Below are 21,673 nucleotides of genomic sequence, written 5' to 3' on the forward strand. Positions count from 1 at the left end.
AGGGTGAATCTCAATAGAGACTACTAAAGTCGTACATAAATGTGGGTCTGATTTTTAGTTCTCTGGAACTCCAAGACTGAAACCTCTGTGGGCTGTGTTGGCAGGATGGCTTGATGTAGGAGTCAAAGGTACCCATTTTTCCCTCCCTCCCTCCCTCCACATGCAGTGTGTGTTTGTGGCCGTATCCCATAATACCAGATTTGCATCCATCCCTTTTACCCCCTCACCACCTGTCAAAGTTCAACAGCTAGAAAGGAAGGAAGTGACTCCAAAGCGTCAGCCCTTAGGATACGGCAGTTGTCATCCACCCTTGGGAGGGCTGCTATACCTGTCTTTTCCCAGCTGGAGAATAAAACAGCACAAAAGCTTGAGGCTCCATCCCAGATGTGGTTCTTTCTAAGTCACAAGGTAATATCAACCCTGGCGTGGTCCGTGTGCTTTCCCATCTGAGGAACATTCGGTCTTTCTCCCAGCTGTGTGCTTCTGCTGCCCAGGGTACGTTCCTGGAAGAACGCTGCCTGTGACACAGCAGATCAATGGGCACAGACCCAAGTCCCTGCTCCCAAGGATCAATATGATGTTGGAGTACAACACTGGGGCTGGCATTGCCTACTCCTTTCAGGTCTGGCACCAATTAGCTGCAGCCTGCAAATAGAAGTGGAGCAGTAACAGTCTGCAACCTCGATAACCTGTCCTGAGGAGCCTGCCAGAGTCAAGGGGCTCCTTGCTGCCACTGCAGCCAATAGACCCATTTCATTAGGCTGGAAAGGTTAATTGCATTGAAAACTGGAGTCATCCTCAGCACATGATCATTGTAGAACTCCACAGTGGTGTGAGTCCTGAAGCTGTCTCAGGGAAGCCCCTCCGAGCTCTGAGAAAATTTGCTCAGCAAGCCTTCTGTGCAGAGTAGTCAGACCCCCATCTGTCACAGTTCTCTTGCTGAGCTCCCTTTACTTTGCTTTCTCTAGCTGGTGAATTTCAATTTTTGCAGTGATTTTTTTTGAAATACAGAATTTCTGTTACCTTAGCAAGCATCCTCTTGTCCTTTTGTTAGAAACAGCATGCTAGAAAGCAAGTAAGGATTAATGTTGGGGTCTGAGATTTGGCTTTCTAATTTGTTTGAAATGTTTTGAGGTATTTTTACTGAAAATATTAAAACAGAGCAGAAGATTATTCCGTGATCTGACACATAACCAGAGTATTCAGAGATAGCCTTATTCTCTGGTCAGTGGTGACTGAGCAATGGCTGGTCTATTCAATATTTAGTTGCGGCTTCTTTTATAAACCTTTCTCTCTCCCTTTCATAGTCACCTTCTGTGGGCCATCTTATGTAACGTTATTTTTCACATCAGAATGTTGGTTTCAGAGAAGGAAAACTGTTACCATAGATGAGAACTTCAACTGCTAAACAGAGAGATGAGGACAGAAGGATGTGAAGATGCTGGGCATGTGGAGCAGCTGCTCTCTAAAAGAAGTCCTTTAGCATACACTTAGTGACATCTTTCTCAGGATGTGGCTGTTGTGGCATCTCAGTTGTTTGTGCCCAGCACCAGGTCAGTGCCTAGCATCTTGTGTGTAACTGCAGGGCACCTGTGTTGAAGTAGGAACTCTCCTTGAAGCTGGTCAGCTGATTTTTCACCTTGCCCACTTCTTACCGATTCACGTGACAAGCCTAAAAGGGTTCATGTGTTCTCATTATGTCTAATTCTTAACACGTATCATGGCTCTGTAACTCCCCTGTCTCCTCTGCCCTCTGTGCAGGGACCTTCTGCAGCAGTTTGACAGGAAGTGAATGAAAGAAGTGATTTGAAGGCTGAAGTAGGAAGAGGAGAGGAGGGTGTGAGGGAACATCTCAGGTTCAGGAGAGCTATTTTGTATTTTGAGATGCTCTTCCAATGTGCACAGGGTTCTTGGTGGGAAGGGCACAGTGAAGAGCTTTCTCTTTAATACAGTGTGTGTTTTATCTCCGCAGACTTCTTGCAGACTTAGTTTAAAGATCTTAGCTCAATACCATTAGTGTATCTCTGCTGAAGGCCCTTTATAAAATTGATTAGAAAGTGGGCTTTTGCATGTGTGTGTGTGGGCTCTAATCTGATTTGAGTCCGAGATGGTATCTTTAATTCAGTGCATCGCAGCAACTAACTCACGAACTTCACCGAGAGTCAGAGCCCCTAATTTGGTTTGAGAATACATTAGCAAAACGAGCTCAGAAAGCCCCTTTTCGGGGAGAGGAGGAGGGGGTGTCGTGAGGGGGGCTTTAGGGGGAGGATTGGAAGAATTGGCTTGACAGAGAGGAGTCGTGGATTTAAACAAGATCCTGGGCATGATATTCCTGCAGTGGGTCCCAGGGAAAATAAAAAGGAGGAAAGAGAGAAGATTGATTGATTGATGGCCTTGCACAAACCATGGAGAACAAAGTGAACCTCAAAGCAGGCTTAACCCCTTCTTCCCATGCAAACAGAGAGAACTTGACATGCTCTTTATCCATATTGTTTATTCCTCTTCTCATTCCTTCATCCTGCTCTGTGGGCTGCTGCTTAAAGCACACCCCTAACATTGCAGAAGTAATAGTATGCTTTTGCTCTGGCAGATGATCCACACTATCAAAACTTTTCAGGACTGATCCAGCTTGAAGTAAAATATTAAACCACATGTATCTCCTGCCTTCCTCCTTACTTCCTGAAATAAAAAAAAAAAAAAGAAAGAAAGAAATAGACCAGCACAGCTGGTCTTTGCAGTGGGACGGTGAAAGCGGTGGTTTGCTCCAGGTGATATGTAAAAGCCAACCCTGGGGATTGTTAAACTAAGCAGAGTGGATATGTACATCCACTGACAGCTTTATAGCTAACCTTCATTCTTCAGATCCCATATTCCTGTATGATATGTAGTGGCTGTTGTGTAGCAACCAGTTGGAGGGGGGACAGGGAGGGGAAGAAACTCTCCAGATTCTCCCTGACCATTTAAAATAAAGAATTCTTTTAATTTAAGAAATTGTTAAAATAAAGGGGGAATAACTCAGATTCTTTTGGGTGCTATAGAAATATTCAAGATAGGAGTAAATATTTAATTTGAAAATGTAATTAGTAAGCTGGTAAACACAAAATGTTTGCTGTGTTATTTCAGTTTTATGGCTGAAGTCTTTCACACACAGATGTCAGAAAACGCCACGTTCTACCTCCTTCAGTAGCAGTATTGTATTCCCCCTGCAGCTGGGTACTATTTCTTCTTGCCAGGAGTATAGTGTTCTAGGAGTTGCTGCCTGAATTTTTTAACTGGTACAATTCCATTTATTGCAATGGAGCTTTACTGGGTTATACCCAGTCTGGCCATTAATATCATGTCTGCCTTGTCTCTTCAGACGGAGGCTCTTAGATTGTGTTTGCAAAGTATTTACAAGATGCCCATTTGATTGCATAGGCAAGGTACTCCTGGACACAAATGATTAATATAATTTCACCTCTGTGTTTGTGGGTGAAGCTGACTGAGCCATTGGTTTTGCAGTAAAAGTGCATGTTTTGTAGTTAAAATTCAGTATTTGTGTTTGTGAATATGACCCTCTCTGTGCAATGGCACGTTAGGGTTGGTTTAGGCAGAGTAACACCAGCTTTCCTGACTTCAGTACATTGCAAAATGTTCAGTAGAGTGGCCCTTTAAGATGTTTCAATTGCGTTGCTTGAGTGTAAAATCAGCCTCAACCACAGCTACACAGAGGACACAACATATTCAGAGAAGGTTTGAGGCCCTTCCTTTCAAGCAGTGCATATTTGGAGAGGGAGCTGACTGTGCTTTCAGGAATGAGGAATCACAAAACCAGATACCTCAGAAATGGAAGACGTTGGCAGTAGGTCTTGCTGTTCTTATTTGGATGTACAACTGGATTGATTCAATGCCTAAGATCAGCCACTGAGCCACCTTCAAGTAATTATTTTAGCCTTCAAGCTCTGTAGATAGTATACCATATGCTTAGTTGAGGTTCCTTTTTCCACCTTCCCTGACAAACTGCTGAGGTCAGCAATTTTATTTCAGTAGCTTGCTCTGATGAACTTTATTTCTATAGCAGCTTTCCCATCCAGACAACACTGTAGTTCACAGAAATAATCCAATTTTACTTGATTATTAATAATTACTCTCAGCTGCTATTTTTTCTGTTGATTGATTAGAATAAACACTGCTCTGACAGGATACACCAGAATCCATAACTCCTCTTCCCTTTTTACTGCTACTTTAGGTCAGGCTTCTCCAAGCACAATGTGAAGCAGGGAATTGTAATGCAAAGTGGCATTTTAAAATGTGCCTTCTTGCTGTTTTTTAACTAGGTGTGACCAAAATTCATTTACCTGGATTGGTGGAAGACTACAGGCCTTTAATAATGGCTCTGGTTTGCAAGCCAGTGCTTTTGCTAAACACATGTTTTCCACTGTTCAATGTTGAAGATGGACAAAACAACTCCTATTTTTGTTTTAATCTTCCAAACTGATCAAAGACAGTAGGTTTGCAGGAAATGTGCTACATACTTAAAACCTTGTCTCTCATCCGACTGGTTTTGTATCCCTCCAGGAGGGTTTCAGGCCATGGGTCTCTTTGGAGGGATCTCACCTTGTAGCTGAGTGAGGTTTTTTTGCTGCACCAAATTTGACAGTTTATTTTTTTTGTTTGGAAGGAGCATATTACAAGGCACTCTCTCAACAAGTCATGGCCTGAAACCCTACCCAGCAGTTCTGCAGGGACAGAGGAACTTTAAAGTGTTTGCAGATTTGTCAAGAACTTAAACACCTCAGCTAAATTATTCACAAAAAAATAGGAAGACTAACACTGAAGTTCATGTTTTCACCAGCTTAGTGCACAGTCAGGAACAACCTCTCCTAGCACTGCAATCCAGTTGCTGTGACTCCCTTGCTGATTCAGCCTGTTTTGTACCATATGCTGTGAATGCCAAGGGGTGAACAGCACTGCAGCCAGTATCTCAGAAAGTCAGAACAGGCAGCTCAGGTGTAGCTAGGAAGAACAGTGATTTTCCTACAGAGTAACTGCTGCTAACCCTATGGACTGGAATTCTCTCTGGGAAGGTGGTTGGTACAGCATGGGAGACAGTTTAGCTACTTGTAGCTGTTTTGGTTTGCATCTTGGGTTCCTTAAATTCATCCTGGTTTGAGAATAATGCTATTTCCAGGTTGGGAAAGTGGGAAGTGAGAAGATTGCTTTAACGTGAACAGAATTTGCCTCCTTTTTGCAAGCAGGAAAGTTGTCAGACACATTTAGAGTTTTGATTTATCTGCTTAGGATGAATCCAAGGAAATAAATGAATCCCTGTTAGATGTGTTTAAGAAGCCTGTTGTTGTTGAATTTCCTCTCTGGAGTGAACTGAACAGAGTGGACAAGTCTGTTAGAGCTGGCAGCACATGACTTCCAAGAGATGCTCAGGCCAGTGAATGTCACCCGGAGATGGAGATGTGTGAATGGATGCACTGTACCCTGTGATTTGCAATGTGTGCGTAGGGCCATCAATCTGTGCAGTGTGACTGGCAGGAGAAGAGTATTTATTAGTGTAACTGGGAATTTCTGAGGAAGTCCTCTATTGGGAAAAGTTCACCTTCCTTTCCTTCCCAGGAACATTTGAAACAAAAGCTTGTTTGGAGAAGGAGTAGTTAAACACTACAGTCTGGAGACAAGTCTCCAGAGACTCAGTCTCAAGAGACTGAAGACAAGTCTTCAGAAATCCTATAAAGGGCATGGGATAGCTGCAGTGTTCAACATTCAGATGACTTTTCAGATCCTGAGGTCCAGTTCATGTTCAGATCAATAGAAATCACAATTTGATTTCAATAGGAGTTGGATCAAGGCTTAAATGAAGAGCCAGGATACAGTACCAACTACTTCTGATTTATTTCCCCTGTAGCTAGAAAATTCTGGGTAAGGTTAGGTAGCAGGTAAGATGCTTGTGCTCAATTCCAACATTTTTTCCTCAGCAAGCTGTAAAATGAAGCATTTTTTGTAGGTCACAGAGGTGCTAAGAAGTAGCACTCCTTACCATGAGTGAATGAGAAAGAAGTTCCATTCAGAATCTCATCAAAGTGGCTAGAATGTCCAGGTCAATTTTTTGTAAACTGATAGGCAGCCAGGGTTTCAGAGCTTCTGATCACATGCCAGCAGTGATTTCATTGTGATGCAGAAGGAATGGGGTAAAGCTTAAATGGCACCAGATGAAAAAGTGGAACTGTGTTTCTCCAACAGCTCTCAGCTTTCAAATCAGAGGGATTTATTTTTGGCTGCAGGACGCTCCTTGACACATGGTTAATCTCTGAGTAATACAGGATTACCATTTTATATGAGTTGATGGCACAGATTCTATGGTACTCTTGAATTTCCAGAACTTTTATGTAGAATTCCACCTTTTCAGATGATTTAGATGCAGTTTGTTTCTCAGTCTCAATCTCTCTATGTTGCCTGCCTAAAGAAGATAGCATGAAGTGTCAAAACATTTCTGTGTACATTAGAACATATTCTGAATGCATAGAAGTAGAGAAAAGAGGCCTGCTGAGTGAAGCACAAGCAGAGGGCTGTGTGGAAAACAGAGGGAGGGGAGCTGCATGGAAATTAGAATCTTGGTTCACAGAATATTTGTCGTTTGAAAATGTTATTTCATCACAAATCTGACTGCAATGTGAAATTTTAGGCAAAGTAGAAATTCCAATAAAATTTCCAATATTTTGTTTCATTATGTTCTTGAAACAGTGCATGATTAGTTCATCAAACAACACAAGGCAACATGTAACAGGCTAAGCAAAGTGCTAAGAACAAAGCAAAGTTCAACATCTAATTTTTTTAGAGTTGTTTTGGAAATTCTACAGTAAAAATCATTTCCAAAATTGACTTCCTTCTGTAGTGAAGCAGAATAGCATTTTTAAACAAAAATGAATTTTTGATGAAAAACTTAGAGTGAAGCATAATTGCAAAGGAGAATAGAAAAATGGGTTGTATGGAGGTGTGATCAGGAGGCAGCTGATGTGTGAAATAGCATGTGGGGAGATGGAGATAGGATTAGGGAGTATTAGAGATTAGGTTATTGTGTAGACTGGGTCACAGGGGACTGGGCTTAAAGTACAGTGAGGTGTAGGAGGAGGTCAGAATTGGTGTGTATTATAGAAACAGATTTGCAAAGCCAGTGTTTTCTTCCTCTGGCTAGCTTGCATGCAGGAAAACACTAGCTACTCACACTACTTACACAGGCAAAACTGAGAGCTGTGGTGCTGAAGACAGAGGTTCAAATTCTGCTGATAATCTGGAGCAGAGGACATCATGTGAGCATAGATTTCATCTGTCCATCGTTCTGGTTACCACACTCATCTGCACACTCCATGCTTTCAATCATAGTTGCTGTTTGACTCTCAAAGGTGTTCCTGAGAGGTAGGTCCTTCAGGCCCACGTCAGCTGGGGGAAGCAGTGTCCTGGAGAGCTGCAGTGACTTGCTGAAGTTTATAAGAAGATCAGCGTTGAGGCTGGAATTAGACTTTGAGACATTTTGACTGCATTTTAAGGGCTCAGTACACTGTACTTCACTGCCCCATGTCATAAGCACAGAGCCAGTGACTAGGAGTCACAACACGTATAGGGGTTCTTGGGCTGTGTTTGAGGCATGGTTACAAAGTGGTGATCAGAATGTAGAATGATTCCCAAAACTCTGCTCCCAAGAGTAGGCACAGAGGCCACAGATCTGGGAGGGTAAGGTCTACAGTGTAGGCTGGTTAGAGAGAGATGGGTGCGGGACAGCGACTTCGTTTGCCAAGGGCAGAGGGAACTGGAAGACTGGGCACACAGTGCAGATGAAGTGTGAGTGTGTGGAGTTATAGATCCTGTCTTTATGCATCACATTGATCTCATTCAGTGTGTTATACTTAGCATTTTGTTTATATAATCGCAGGGTGTTACAGGGGTTTGTTTATTTTTAACTCCTGGATGACTTGCATTTCAGTCTGAATGCTGTCTGTTTATAAATGGGAGAAATTTGTCCAGGCCTGGCAAAAGGTCTTTGACAAAGGCTTTCTGGAAATTGAGAGAAATGTGTTTACCTGACTTATATTATCTTGTCAGCTGGGAGCTAAGTCCAGACAGGCAAACCATGCCTGGGGTGGTGAAAGCACTGACCACCATCTGCATACATTGGCAAATGGTTGTGTCACTTTGTGATATATGTTACATTTCATTTAGGAGTTTAGGTAGGAAAAAGAAAGAGGGATGAGGTCCATTCTGCATCATGCAGGAGTCTGGTGCAAAACCAGCTACCTGGGGAAGTATGTCATGGGACTAGAAGAGTTTGGGACTAGAAGCTGTCCCGTATGGATGTGGTCATGCCTGACCTCACTGCTGGTGGCTGCTCACTGACTTGGTATTTGTGTTGTGTTTCCTATTGTAGACGGGGTTTGAGTGAAACCAGTGCATGGATTTGGCAAAGGATTCCCTGTTGTAAACAGGGTGCTGAATTAATAGAGATCAGCACCTGCCAGAGATTTTAGCTACACCTCTGGATGCCCCTTTCTTCCTGTATCACCACCAGATTCTCCAGAGGTAGTCACATTTCCCAGAAGAATCCAGCAAGGATTAAGAGGGATTCTTCCCTGCAAGCTTAGATACTAAATGCTGTGTGTATTTCTAGGGCCTACTGAACCCTGGTGGAGCTAGGCTCCAGAACTTGCTTTAGAATTGACCCTGTGTGCCCTGATGGGTTGCAGTGCTCACTGCTGGCTTGTCACCAGACATTGATTTCTATTTCCCATTGCTCTGAACTCTTGCATGGCTTACCCACAGAGAGCTCAGTGCTATGAGCTCTTGGGGTTGTTCACTGGAGGGAAAGTCTTTAGCTTTCAAGACCTCTCACCATAAAAATATCTGGTAAAGCTGTCTTGTTGCCTCTCCCTACTCCTTGTCCAGGCGGCTCTGTTTTGTTCTGCGTGTCTGTTCCCCTTCAGCCCACTACTGTGTGTCCATCATCTCCTCTCTATGCATCTAATGGAGGTTGGTAATCCCGTTAGGTGCTTGCAGCGGGTGCTGCCGAATTTGCTTGCAAATGCCTGTGCCAGGTCGAGTGTCATTGCCAGCAGCACTCTTGGCGGGATGAAGGTTGCATTAGCGAACAGTAATTGAAATGCAAAATAACATTTTGATCGAGCGAGCAGGCTGTTTATTTATCAGATCAATAGCCAAAATGCCCCATCTGGAGAAGTCAGCGTGATAACAAGTGATAGCATTCCAAGGGCAAAGAGAACAAGCACAGCGGGGAGGACATGCCGTCAGGGTGGGCTGGTTTTGGTTGGGTCACACCAGGCCATCAGTTGCTGAAATTTGCTTCTTTTTGGGTCCCTACTTTAAGGAGGGCAGGTCCCCTCCTAGTTTCATCAGCAAAGGGTTCCAGACCTCTGGAGGGAGAACAAACTGTTCATAAATATGGGATAGGACCGCCTGCAGACATATGTAAAACCACGTGAGGTCTTCTTCCCATGCTCTGATAGACACAGGATTGTGCCTCAAGGTGCAGACTGCAGATTTGGCTCAGTTAGGCAGTGGTTTTTGATTGTTTGTTTTTGCTTTACTGCATTATGCTTGCTATAAAGGTCTGAATACTCACTGTGATGACCAGGAAGTATGAATTCATGGTTTGGCTTCTATAGCAAAGCTACTGGAATGGTATCTAGGTGCATCCACATGATGAGGAAAGGCAAGATGTGAGAGAAGGGGGTTGTGTGTATTTGCACAATAAATTTATGCATTCCTGATATACACAGATACCCTACAGAATAAAGCTATGTAACATTCAAAGCTGTCTCAGAAAGGTACTATATGAAAGTGTAAAAGCAACTGTATAGCTTCTTTGCTGGTGCCTGACTGCCTGTCTGTCTGCTTTGCTATGTCTGCCTGTTAGCTTCTGCTTAGCCATTAGCAGGGATGCTAAAAAATGGAAGAGGAAGAGAAACTGAGGTTAAAACACTTGCAAGCTTGTGTTCCTTTCTTGCATATCCAAAAACAGAGACAGAGAAAACTGAAAACTTCATGGGATGAGAAAATAATTTATTCATGATGACAAAAGGAATATTTTTGTGGGGTTTGTAATTACATTTAATTTTCTTACAGTGATGCCATTTTGTGAGGAAAATTGAAATAATTGAAAAGTATTTTGCTTCAGAATTTGTTTTGGCTGAACTGGGTTTTTTAGGGAGGGTTTGTTTGGTGGGAGTTTTTTTAATCTAGAGAAAGGAACATGCAAGTTTTTCAGAGTATTGGGGAAAATTATGTGTTTTGCTACACAGTTTCTGTCTAAGGAGCAGTTTGTTGATCTCATCTCTTGGTTCAGGCAAGTAAGAATGCAGGACACTGTGGAGTGTCAGGTAGAGTTGGACTTGAGTGGACGGAAAGCTGCTTTGTCAGTCAGAGGAAATGGGGACAGTCAGCAAGATGGGCAAATGAAACGGATTTACAGTAAGTTATGGGGGTTAGAAGCTGGAATTTGGGTCAGATACAGCTGCCTACTTAATACATGCAATGTGTGCTAAGAGATCTGCTAAATACCTACCAAAGGTGGGAGTTTAGAGACTCAGCAAAACTGAACCTTGAGGTTATTCTAAATAGGTAGCTAAAGATAATCCTATATGTTACAGCAGTTTAAGGTGTGCAGAAGGAAACCACTGTTTCCATATGTGACCTATTCTCCTTATGCCTGTGGTATTCACTGGCAGGGAAGGAGCCTGGTCTACAGTTACCTCTGTCATGTGCTGCCTTTCTCTGCTTTTTCAAGTGCTGTATCTCAGCCTCACTGTGTAGGTTTCTTGTCTGTACTTGACTCCATGTAGTTCTCTTGTGCTTCTGTCCGCACTGACAGCCTAACTTACTCGCACTTCCGTACTTTTTCAGTGATTTGGGACATATTCCATATGTCATATCCAGCGTTTGCACTCACAGTTACCTTGCTTTGCCACTGTATCATCTTAGCAATCCTTTATGGAGAGTCAGGGTTAAAAAAAAATTTGGATTAAAAAGCACTAATTGCCCTCTGTTATTTCCCATGCTGTAATTTATGTGAAACTAATTTCAGTTAGTTTTTCAGGATCTGTCAGGTTTTGAGCAATGTTCTAATGATGAGGCACTTAGTTATAGATTTCTCTGAGAGCTACAGGTGGAATCTAGGTGAAGCCCATCTAATCTGTTTGGATTGTCTTGGCAAGGGTGGGAGAAGGAGGCAGGAGGCAGAAGCCCACTACAACTGTGTTGTTGAAGTGTAAGAAACAGAAACCTTCCCAAAAAATATTACCAGCTAAAACCCAGAGAATTTCTAAATGCATCCAGGTTGAATAACATTCAAGTTCATATTTTGTCTTGATAAACCCGAAGTCCTTGTTTTCAGTAAGCTAGTATTCCTAAAGAAATGTCAATTACTAAGTCTCTTTGCACATTTGTTTCTTGGGTGATGTCTTTGATATGTATCTCCCATCCTAACTCCTTCCTCAAATACTTAGAAAAATTAAGCAATACCTCTGAGTCTCTCTTTTTTCATGCCATTGTTCACCATGAATTGTAGGCAAGGTTGAAGGGGGATGTCTTCAGTGAATATCTTGAAATGCAAGGAAGTGCAGGCTGAAGAATTTGCACTGGTGGCAGTTTTTCTCAGAAATGCTGAGAGGATACAGAGTCAAAGGTCTGTGAGAGATGAGATGTTGGATCAGGCTGTGATGCAAAAGTAAGTGTGATATGAATGGCAGTGCTAGAAGTTTTCCTTTCCTTGCTCATCTGAAAAGGTGGAAGCAAAATTCTGATGTATAAGTGTTCAAAATGTGCTCTTCTGAGCCTCCTTTGTATGGGTCTCATTCACAAGTGTCTGAAGGACACTGGAGGTGCTTAGAGAGATAGAGATTATAAGTGCTCTAGATAGGCAGAGTATAAAGAAAGACACTCAAGAAGAAATGAAGGTCTAGCTGAGCATTTCAACAGGGATTGAGTTGCAGCTGTGCTGTGTGCAGGCAAAAGTGTTGAACTGTTGTGAACGTAGAAATAGTGGGGTAAGAAGTGGAAATGTGAAACACAGAATGATAACATGGGAGGGGAAAGAGTGGTGGTAGAACTTGGATGAATAGTGAACAGCAAGTCAACCCTGGTCCTTGTTTTGCTGTGGTATCAACAGTAAATATAAGCAAGAGGCATTAGCTCAAGTGCTAAAGCAATTCACTCTGGAGGGAGTGCCACTTAGTACACCAGAGGGCAAGGTACCTTCAAAAGGCAGTATGTTAATAAGAGAGTGAACTGATAATATATGTCACACCTCCAGATTAATTGTCACTTCATCTGTGTAATACTTTTTACCATTTACTAACAAGACTGTTGTCGTAAGGGTGAAGAGAAATTACGGTAATGAGGAGAGGGATGAAGGCTAGTAGGAAATCCATAATGTCTTCTGCCCATGAGAGTCTTTTTTATTTATTAAGCAGCCTCCAGACAGTTTGCTGTGGCAGCTTTTTTCAGCATGAGCTAACTTAGGCTAGAGAAGATCTACTGATATGTAGCTGGGCTCTGGTTATGCAATGGGTCAAAGGGATAAAATATCTACTGGGCATTAGACAAGCAAGTACTATTTGTGTAAGAGCCAGAATGTGAGCACTAGCTTGTCCAAAGACAAGCATGTGGTATTGGGGGGGCATATTATGGACAAATGCCTTGAAAACTGACTGTCTGGGGTTTGCCACACTACAGAATAGGAGCATAATCCATACAAGCCAAAGGGAGCTATCACTAGGAAACATGGCAAAACTCTAAGAAATCAGATCTGCACTCCAGAGAAAAATAGTTAAATTGAGCTGAGTTCTGACTCTTATCCTTTACAGCAATGCAAAATACTGTGACTGAAGCAAAAAATCTCTAATGCCCATGCACTGGTAACTTGGTGATTTATGTTTATGATCATGCCCATCACGATGGTACTACCCAAGCTCTTGACTGTTCTCAGATAGAAATTAAGTTTGCCCTGGGAACAGGATATGTTCCTGTATGACAGAATAAGCCCAGAAAAGATTCCTGATGTGACTGAGTTACCACAGTTATCCACTGTACAGGAGTAAAGTGGCACATTGGCAGATCCCATTATTCTTGGACTGTTGAATGGAGAAGAGCTGTCAGTATAGATAAAGTCTCTAAATGATGGCTCTCTCATTTGAAGTCCATATAGAGTAGAAGAGTAGGAGAAACAAGTGTGGGTGCTGATCCCTTTCCTCTCTAGCACTTTGGTGGGTGTTCTTGGTGAGGCACGGGTGGGAGCGTGTTTGTGAGCTGTCCATGGTAAGAGTAGGTCGACCAACAGGTGTGCTCAGCTCTATGACATTAACTCTTTGCATAAGTGACCTAAAATTACACTGGCTGTTATTGCAGCTGTCACATCTAGCCTGCCACTTGGAAAACATTATTTATTTCTGTCTCCTGTATCTAAAAAAAAACCTGACAAAATTTGGCTTGTTGGAGTTGCAGCCAGTGTTTGAGAAGCCGACCTACAATTGTTTGTCAGTCTACTGTAGACTGCAGAGCTCTCTCATGTGGCCCACAAAAGACACAGACTCTGTATTGCCCATGATGTCCACATCCCATTTACACATGCAGTGCAGGTTTATCTCATCTGAACTGACAAATACTGATAGCAGAAATAGGCCTGTACCAGAGAAGAGGTTGGATGTTTTATCTCTCTTATCATTGGTGTTTCTGCAGATTAAAACTACTTTAATCTTCCATGACTGGTTTAAAAATTTCTGTGCAATCCAAAGTATGCTTTTGTCACAAGCTGGTGCCTGAAGTGAGCAGCTTTGTACTGGCAGACTTCTCAGGTTTTGTCAGTATAACTTATATCTACTGTGAGGACTTCAGGACTGAACTGCAGTTCCACAAGCACAGCCATATGGCTCTTGGAAGTTACAAGTTGTACAGGCATCTTACCTGCAGGGTTTTCCAGTTTAGGGAACTTTAGAAAATCAAGATTTCATTCTGTCTGGAATCCATATCCAGTGTGAGACCCAAAAAAAAGCCCACTTCTGATCTTTTGCATTTCTCCTTGTGCCCAGAATAGGGAAGATTTTTCCTGAGGAGGGCCTGAGTGTTTTCTCTTTCTCCCTGTCCATCAGCTGATACTAGTTCTACAGCTGCATTTCAGTATGCATTTTTATGATAATTTCAGTCTTGCTGTTGGAAATCTCCAACATGCTGAGCTGGTGACTTCGTGACTAAATCAGAAAATACTGGTGAAGGGACTGGACTACATGGCAGAATTGATGCCCATTTCTTATCTTTCTTCAGGAAACTGGAGTACAGAACTGAGCCACCCTTGCATTTCCTGTTGAAGATGAGGTTTCAGCCACTAAGGAAGCTCAGCAGTGTTGTCACTAAACTTGTTTTGATCCAGTTTTGGAATAGTGAGTGCTGCTTGGAGAATGTAGAGGGTCAAATACTTAAGTTTGCATGAGCACTTCGATGTTCAGATGGTATTAAGTTACTGAGTTGTGTATACTTTCAGCTGATAAAAAGTTCCTCTGGTGGGGAGAAGTCACCTTCTGTTACAAAGGTGGGTGTTCTGGCTGTCTTGCTAAGCAGGTGTGAGTGGTGGATATTTTTTTTTTCTCTCTTATACATAAAGACTACTGAATTCTTGTAATTTCCAAATCCAGAAGTGGGGTAAAGAGGTGAATGTAGCTACAAATTACTATTTCAGGCAAAAATAACCCCAAAGGATGTGCAATAAAATAGCCTTACCTGCTTCAAACTTGTAATCCTTGAAGTGCAAAAGAACAAAAATTGGGGGCACTACTGCCTTAATTTTATAACTCTAGTCTTCTATCCCTTTCTGGTCCTCTCCATCTAGCAGTCTTTCCCTCTCTTATTATTGCTGTTTTCCTCAAAAGAGCAATAAACTCATAAGCCTTTAATGGCTAAATACCAGCCATTGCAGACAAACAGCAGAAGATGAAAGGCTGGAGAAGAACTGGGGAAACTTGTAACATTAACCAACATTGCCGCCCAAAGGAGAGAACAGTCATGGATAAAAACCTAAAGCACAATCTTGACTTGGTCTAAACCTGAGTATTTACATCCAGAATCACTGAGGTCAGAGCATGCTTGTCTGAGGGCAGTTACAAGCTCATAAAGGCCAACAACATTGTTAGTGATAAACAGCAGTGGGTTTATGAAACAGGAGAACAGCAGACAATAACCTTTCTTGATGCAATTAGATAATTAGTGGGCAAAAGGAATGCAGTGAATAGACTGACTCTGGACCGTGCATGGGCTTTTGACACAAAGCTGTGCAAAATCTTATTAGGGAAATTAGATCAAATTGGTTTTGATACAAATCCTGTGAAATGAATCATGGATTAAATGACAGAGTGTAAACAGAAGGGTTAGAGATATTCTTTATCCTTCTGCAAAGATGATGTCCAAAAGGGCAGTGCTTTCACTGTAAATACTCGTTAGTCACCTGGAAGAAAATGTAAAAGTGATCACACTCAAATTTACAGTTGACAGAACCAAAAGATGCTTAAAAAAAAATCAGAGTAGAAAAAAGAAGAGCTGAAAAAATGAGCATTGTGAACAGGCTTTCATAAAACAAGTGATAATTAGCACTGTGTAGTTCAAAGATGATACTGGATCGACTTTGGAACAAGAAGAATCTCCAAATTTCATGTTGTGCAGAGTACAGTGGCAAAAGCAGCTTGTGTTCAGAGTGGTCCCAAAGAGACAGGCTATCAAGTTGTGTGAGCTGATGTGCAGCCTGATGTCTGGCAAAGCTACTGCTCAGTTAGTCCATATGTCTTCCTGGCTGTGTGCTTTCCAGAGTGACTCTCCCCTGTAGTGCTGCAGCATTGCACTGTGCAGTTCGGGGCACCTTGCTGCAACAGAGACCCAGGGAAGTTGGAACGAATCCAGAGAAGGACCACAAAGATGCTAAAGGGATTAGAAGGAATGACCTATGATGAGGAAAGGTGAAAAGAACGAAATGTTTAGAACCTCTAAGCCTGTTACATGGGCACAGAAATAGTAACGGAGTTTCCTGTGCCAGCACGGAGGAGAGTTGGATCAAGTCTCTCTCCTTTTACATTCCTATTAAGGTAACTAGAGCCAAGCAAAATGGCTGTTCATCACTTTGAACTCTTTGCAAAAAACATTTAGCTGTTCTTCTTGAAGTTCAAGATGATATATCTCATTGCCAGGGGACACTCTGACTGTTTAAAAATCAGCACGGGATCTCCATGAGACTTGCAAAAAGTCAGAGGCCAGAAAAGAAAAACAGATGCTCTGGAATGGCTGGAGTCACCTTAGCTGTAATCTTTGATCTATCTTGGTGTTAAGGGCTTTTGCTCTCAAGCACACACTCACATCTAACCAGAACTCGCTATGTACTGCTGCCTGCTGGAAGGGAACAGGAGGGTCCTGTAAGGATGTAGGGGGCTTGTTTCTTGATTCACCATCAAACACTCACTGTTCACATGCCTTGGGGAAGGAAGGCTCCTTATTTCCCCAGGTTCTTTTTTTTTCTTCTTTTTTCCTTTTTTTTCTTTTTTCTTTTTATTTTTTGTTTTTATTTTTTGTTTTCTCTCTGGTGAAGGAAAATACGTTGCTAAGTGCTCTTGAGGTCCTCTGTGAATGTTGGACTATTTAAGAAACAGAAGTTGGGATTTGGACTCCACTGATGGAATCTGCCAGTGCAGCTCATCTCCCTGTCATTCCTTTTTCATAGTGTTTTCCTCTGTCTGCCTTAAAAATTACAACTCTATCTCCTCTTACTGTGGAGTTCCACAGTGCAGAACAGTGTTTTATGGGTTTTTTTACCTTCCATTTTAACCTTAATCTCATGTTGCTGTGTCCAGTGACCTTTATCTCTTTACCACAGATGCACTTCTCAGGTAGGGAGAGGTTCCAGAACCTGGCCAGCATAGCAGGTTTCAGCTTTGCTGTGAGGTGTTAAGATCTAGTCTCAGCTTGCAAAGCTTCCTCTTCCTTCACACAGTCAGCTGGCATTATACCAGAAGATCTGCAATCTGTCTAGGTGCCCTGTGGGAATAGAGATGAATGCACCTGCAGCAATTTCTGTAACTGCACCATGACCTCTAGTTCATTGTGGCCCTCTGGGCAAAGCATGGGCATTTATCAACTCATCACACTGTCTCTGAGAGGGACCAAACCCTGGATTCCTCTCAAGTAACACCAGGCAAAGCAGCTGAGGAACGTGAGATGCCTGTCCATACTTTCAAGGTCAACAGTCTTGCCAAAAAACAAACTTGGCTGATCGATCCCAGAGATAGGAGATGAGGTCAAACTTTGAGGATGAAACAGAGAAGGGAAAATTAGGAGATACTTAGGTCAAATGAGATCATAAGGATACAGGACTATGAATTTGCTGCATATCAAACATCTATATTCCTATCAACAGACACACAGATGTGATATATAAATGTGTGCACTCCAGCCTTGCTGATTCACAGAATGTTTTATCCTGTCCCCTGATGGATTTGACCTCTTGGCAGAAGGAGTTGCCACAAATACCAGGTAAATAGGCTGAAACAGAAATAGAAATTACCCACATGACCATGGTGTGGTAACTTTAAACAAGCAGAGCTTCCAAGAAGAAAGGTCAAGCATCTCCAGTCAGTCAGAATTCTTTGGCCATGTCATCAGGAAAATGCAATGTTTAGTTTTTCTCAAAGCCTGTGACAAATTGTCTTGCTGAAGGGAAACTTTAACCTATCAGGTTAATACTATTATCAATTAATAAGTGTAAGAGACAGAAAGAAAGGGTAGGCATACCCTACTCAAAAAAGAAAGAGAAGTCAATTTTCAGCATGATAAAGGTTAACATGCATCACCTACAAAGATCAGTATTGTGGTGTTTGATCCATGTGTTAATGATCTGGGAAGTGCATGAACAATGAGACTGCAGATGAAATCAAATTATCAAGGAAGACTGAAGAACTCCAGAGGATCCTAATAAAGCTGGGTGTGTGGACTGCACAGCACAGTGGCAGATGAAATACACTGTTGACTATTGCAAAACATTGCACACCAGAAGGATTAATTTGATTTTTCATACATCTTAATGGATTCTAAATTAACTGTAGCAGCTCAGGAATAAGATTGAGTGTTGCAGTAAGTAACTTCCTGATACTATTTGTTGAAGAAATGGTAACAATTCAGATTTTCATTTAAAGAGGGAAAAAAGCAAACAGTGCAAGGAGTTACATTATACGTAGACTGAAAATAACACTGAAAATATTGTAATGTCACTAGGTAATTGATGGTGTGCCTTTGTCTTGACTACTGTCCAGACCTTCAGCTGGAGAAGTGATGGAGCGGTGCCAGTTTCACTCCACTGAGGAGCTGGCTCATTGAACTCTGTTCTGGACTGAACAGAAATAGCCAGAGTAGAGGAAGTTCAGAGATGGATGATGAAGCAGATAAGAGATCTGCAAAAACTTCTGTGTGAAGAGCAATCACATAGATAATGAAGAGCTGAATGAGGAGAACATGGCAAAACTACATTTCCTGAGAAGGAGAGTTAGGAGATGTTCAGGGAGTTTGACTGGCTGCAAATACATCATAGGCAAATAAAAGTGGGATTTGTTTGTTCATACAACGCACAAGTAATCCCTGGAACTCATTGCTGCAAATATCATAAAATTTAGCAGTCTTCCAAAAAAAGATTGAACATTTTAATAAAAAATAAGACTATCTGTGACTAAAATAAATAAGAAGAGCTTGAAAAGTTGGTAAAGTTCTTTCCGTAAACTTAAGAGTGTAACCTCTCTTTAAGAAGTGGGAATTTGTGTGTCCATGCAAAAGCCCAATACTAGTAAATAGAAGAAAGATTAATATTTAAGATTGAGACAGAAGAAACTTTTGATCAGATGATTTTCCTTCAGTTTCTAAGCTCCTCTTTTAGGGATGATAGTGCAGCAGGATGGGATAAAGGGTGAGGTGGGGTGAGAGAAGGAGCGAAACTTGAAAATTAATCAAAGACTTCTGTATTACAAATGAAAAAACGAAAATCCAATCTGAGCATGTCCTTTCTGCAGGGACTGCTCCTGAACCTTTTGCTTAAAGCCAGGGCAGCACATTCTGTATTAACAAACATCTTTTTCACCTGGTCTGCCACAGGCAAGCTTGCTTCTTTCTGCTGTCTGGGGGTAGATGGTGCTCTGGGTAGATTGTGCTTCATTGGCACTCATGCCCCTTCCCAGCACTGCAGCCTGTGAACAGCCTGAAATTATGATCTACATGAAGAGCTTTGTCTTTACTCTAGAGTGAGTTTGTGGGGAGCAGGCGGGCTGGTCACAGTCAATTGTACCATTATTCCTGAAGAAGAACCTGTGCAGGGTTGAACTATCTGAGCCTACTGGAGTTGGACTGAAGTGGCAAAAGGGGGGGCTCTCTTTTGACTAAACCTGGAACTGGGTTTGGCCAGGAGGTTGCTGAGTGCCTTTGCTCTCTCCCTGCAGGCTGCTCGGCAGAATGGCCACGGAGGAGCGGCACCTCTCCTCCAGCTGTGGGTCCTTCATCAAGACCGAGCCCTCCAGCCCGTCCTCTGGCATCGACGCCATCAGCCACCACAGCCCAAGTGGCTCCTCCGACGCTAGCGGTGGCTACGGCATCGCCATGGGTGGCCACCCCAACGGCCTAGACTCGCCACCCATGTTCAATGGCACAGGGATTGGTGGCGGGTCCTGCCGGAAGCGTTACGACGACTGCGCCAGCGCCATCATGGAGGACTCACCCACCAAGTGCGAGTACATGCTCAATGCAATCCCCAAGCGGCTGTGCCTGGTGTGTGGGGACATTGCTTCTGGGTACCACTACGGCGTGGCTTCCTGTGAGGCATGTAAAGCCTTCTTCAAGAGGACTATTCAAGGTATGGTGGGAAGGAATGGAAACTGAGGCATTCACTCCATAGAGATACAGGGACATGGCCCCAGACATTGCTGAGACTACAGTGTCATATAAAAGGGGGAAAGGGAGAATGAATGTAGTGCACCCAGCTCTCCATCCTTTTGTATGCTTCCTCTCTCCTGCTCAGTTCTATTTCTTCCAAATTAACATGGACATGAAGTTAGGCTATGGGATGGTAGGAACATTTGCCAAGTTCCTTGCCTGACTGGCTACTAGATCTGGGTATCTGGTCTAGTGGATCTTCCTGCCTCTGCCAGTGGCACTGATACTATGAGAATGTGGCAGCTAGTGGAGTAAGGCCTGGAAAGGAAATGCTTTGCATTCTAACGGTGTTTTAAGGCCCATTTGAAGAGTAGATGCCTCTGCCAAGAGATGGCATTTCTGTAGACATGTCTGCACCTTGAGGTGAAAGCTCCAACATTACAAGAGTAGAGAGATTTTAACTTTGTCCTACCAGTCCTAATATCTAGCCATGAACTCCATACAAACCTCAGCACAAATCTGGACAGAGAACTTGTGTGAGAGTCAGTCTTTTTCTCCTTTTCCTGTTTCACCAACCTTTTTCATTAAGATAATCTTTCTTTGAAGATAAAAAAACCAGGCACTGAAGAAGATGAAGTTTTTGTCAGTCTTACTGAGGATGAGCAATTCCTCAGGTGATTTTGAAAACCTCAATGCATGCATGTATAGATGAATTGCAGCGTGTTGCTCCTTCATGTACAATTCACGTATGAGGGATATGCCTGTGTCCTGAGTGCCAAAGGTGTGTTTGCACATGTGCAGCTACAACAATATAATCAAAAGCAGGAGTCCATCCAGGCAACCTCCAATATCCATGGATGCTTGGGTGTACTTTTATATACACATGCCCCATATGAGCAAAAGTGTCTGGACGTACAGATACCCCCTTTATTTCCTCCACTAACTAGAAAAAAGACAGGATCATTATCTTCCAGTGGAAAGTGTATTGGGTTTGCCCAAGTACGGTGTGCTGTCTGAAGGCAGGTGGACAGTGAGCAGGCAGCTGTGCATGTACTTGGCTGTTGGCTGGGGTCAATCCACCACATCAATACTTCCTTGCCTCCTGTGAAATGAAAGAAATGCACGTGTGGAGAGACTACTCACTTTGTTAATTGAATGGATCTGATTACACTCTGTTGCTGGGGATGTTCAGCTCTGGAACAATGCAGGGTGCAGTTTATCCCAGGTCTCTGCAAAAGTCACTATATCTATCTTGTTTTCATAGATTTTTGATGTCTCTCCTTAGTGTGGAAATCCAGCTGTGGAAATAATTACTCTGCCCCACTGATACTTCCTTCTTTATTATGCCATGGCCATCTCTAGGGCATTGGCCTGTTCCCTGGCAGAGGTTCTGTGATTTGTCATTGCTGAATCTCTGTGATTGAATGTGAACTTTTACTTGCACTTCTGACTGTCAGTACTGACTTCATCCCTTCTCCAGCACGAGGACCCTTCCTAGTGTTTCTTTTAGGCACATCCAGGTGCTAAAGCAGGGACAGGGTAGCACTCTGAAGCAAAGGCCTAGGGTCTCCTAATACAGGAAGACACCAGATAACTAACCCCTCATGGGAGCGATACTGGAGGACCTCTGTGGCAGAGCAGAAGAGACCTGGAGAAGGAGAAAAAGACATAGGCACTTTTGAAGAGTTTTCAGAGAGAATCAAAGGAAAATGATGCACGGTAGCAGTACCTGGAGCCTGTA

At 42.7% G+C, this 21,673-nt stretch overlaps 1 protein-coding gene across 4 annotated transcripts in view; it reads left to right on the forward strand.

Annotated features, from left to right (window-relative positions):
* ESRRB (estrogen related receptor beta) overlaps positions 1 to 21,673 on the forward strand; it is a 136,696-nt gene that overhangs the window by 75,799 nt on the left and 39,224 nt on the right. For 3 of the 4 annotated variants that reach the window (XM_069017941.1, XM_069017938.1, XM_069017939.1), the window contains one exon: positions 19,503 to 19,912. In XM_069017941.1, coding sequence (XP_068874042.1) covers positions 19,516 to 19,912 — 397 coding nt within the window. In that variant the 5' untranslated portion in view covers positions 19,503 to 19,515. Of the gene's footprint in view, positions 1 to 14,313; positions 14,430 to 19,502; positions 19,913 to 21,673 lie in introns of all 4 variants that reach the window. The other variant, XM_069017940.1, reaches the window with a different exon arrangement.

Source organism: Aphelocoma coerulescens, chromosome 5 (genome assembly GCF_041296385.1).
Source record: "Aphelocoma coerulescens isolate FSJ_1873_10779 chromosome 5, UR_Acoe_1.0, whole genome shotgun sequence".
Classification (NCBI taxonomy): Eukaryota; Metazoa; Chordata; class Aves; order Passeriformes; family Corvidae; genus Aphelocoma; species Aphelocoma coerulescens.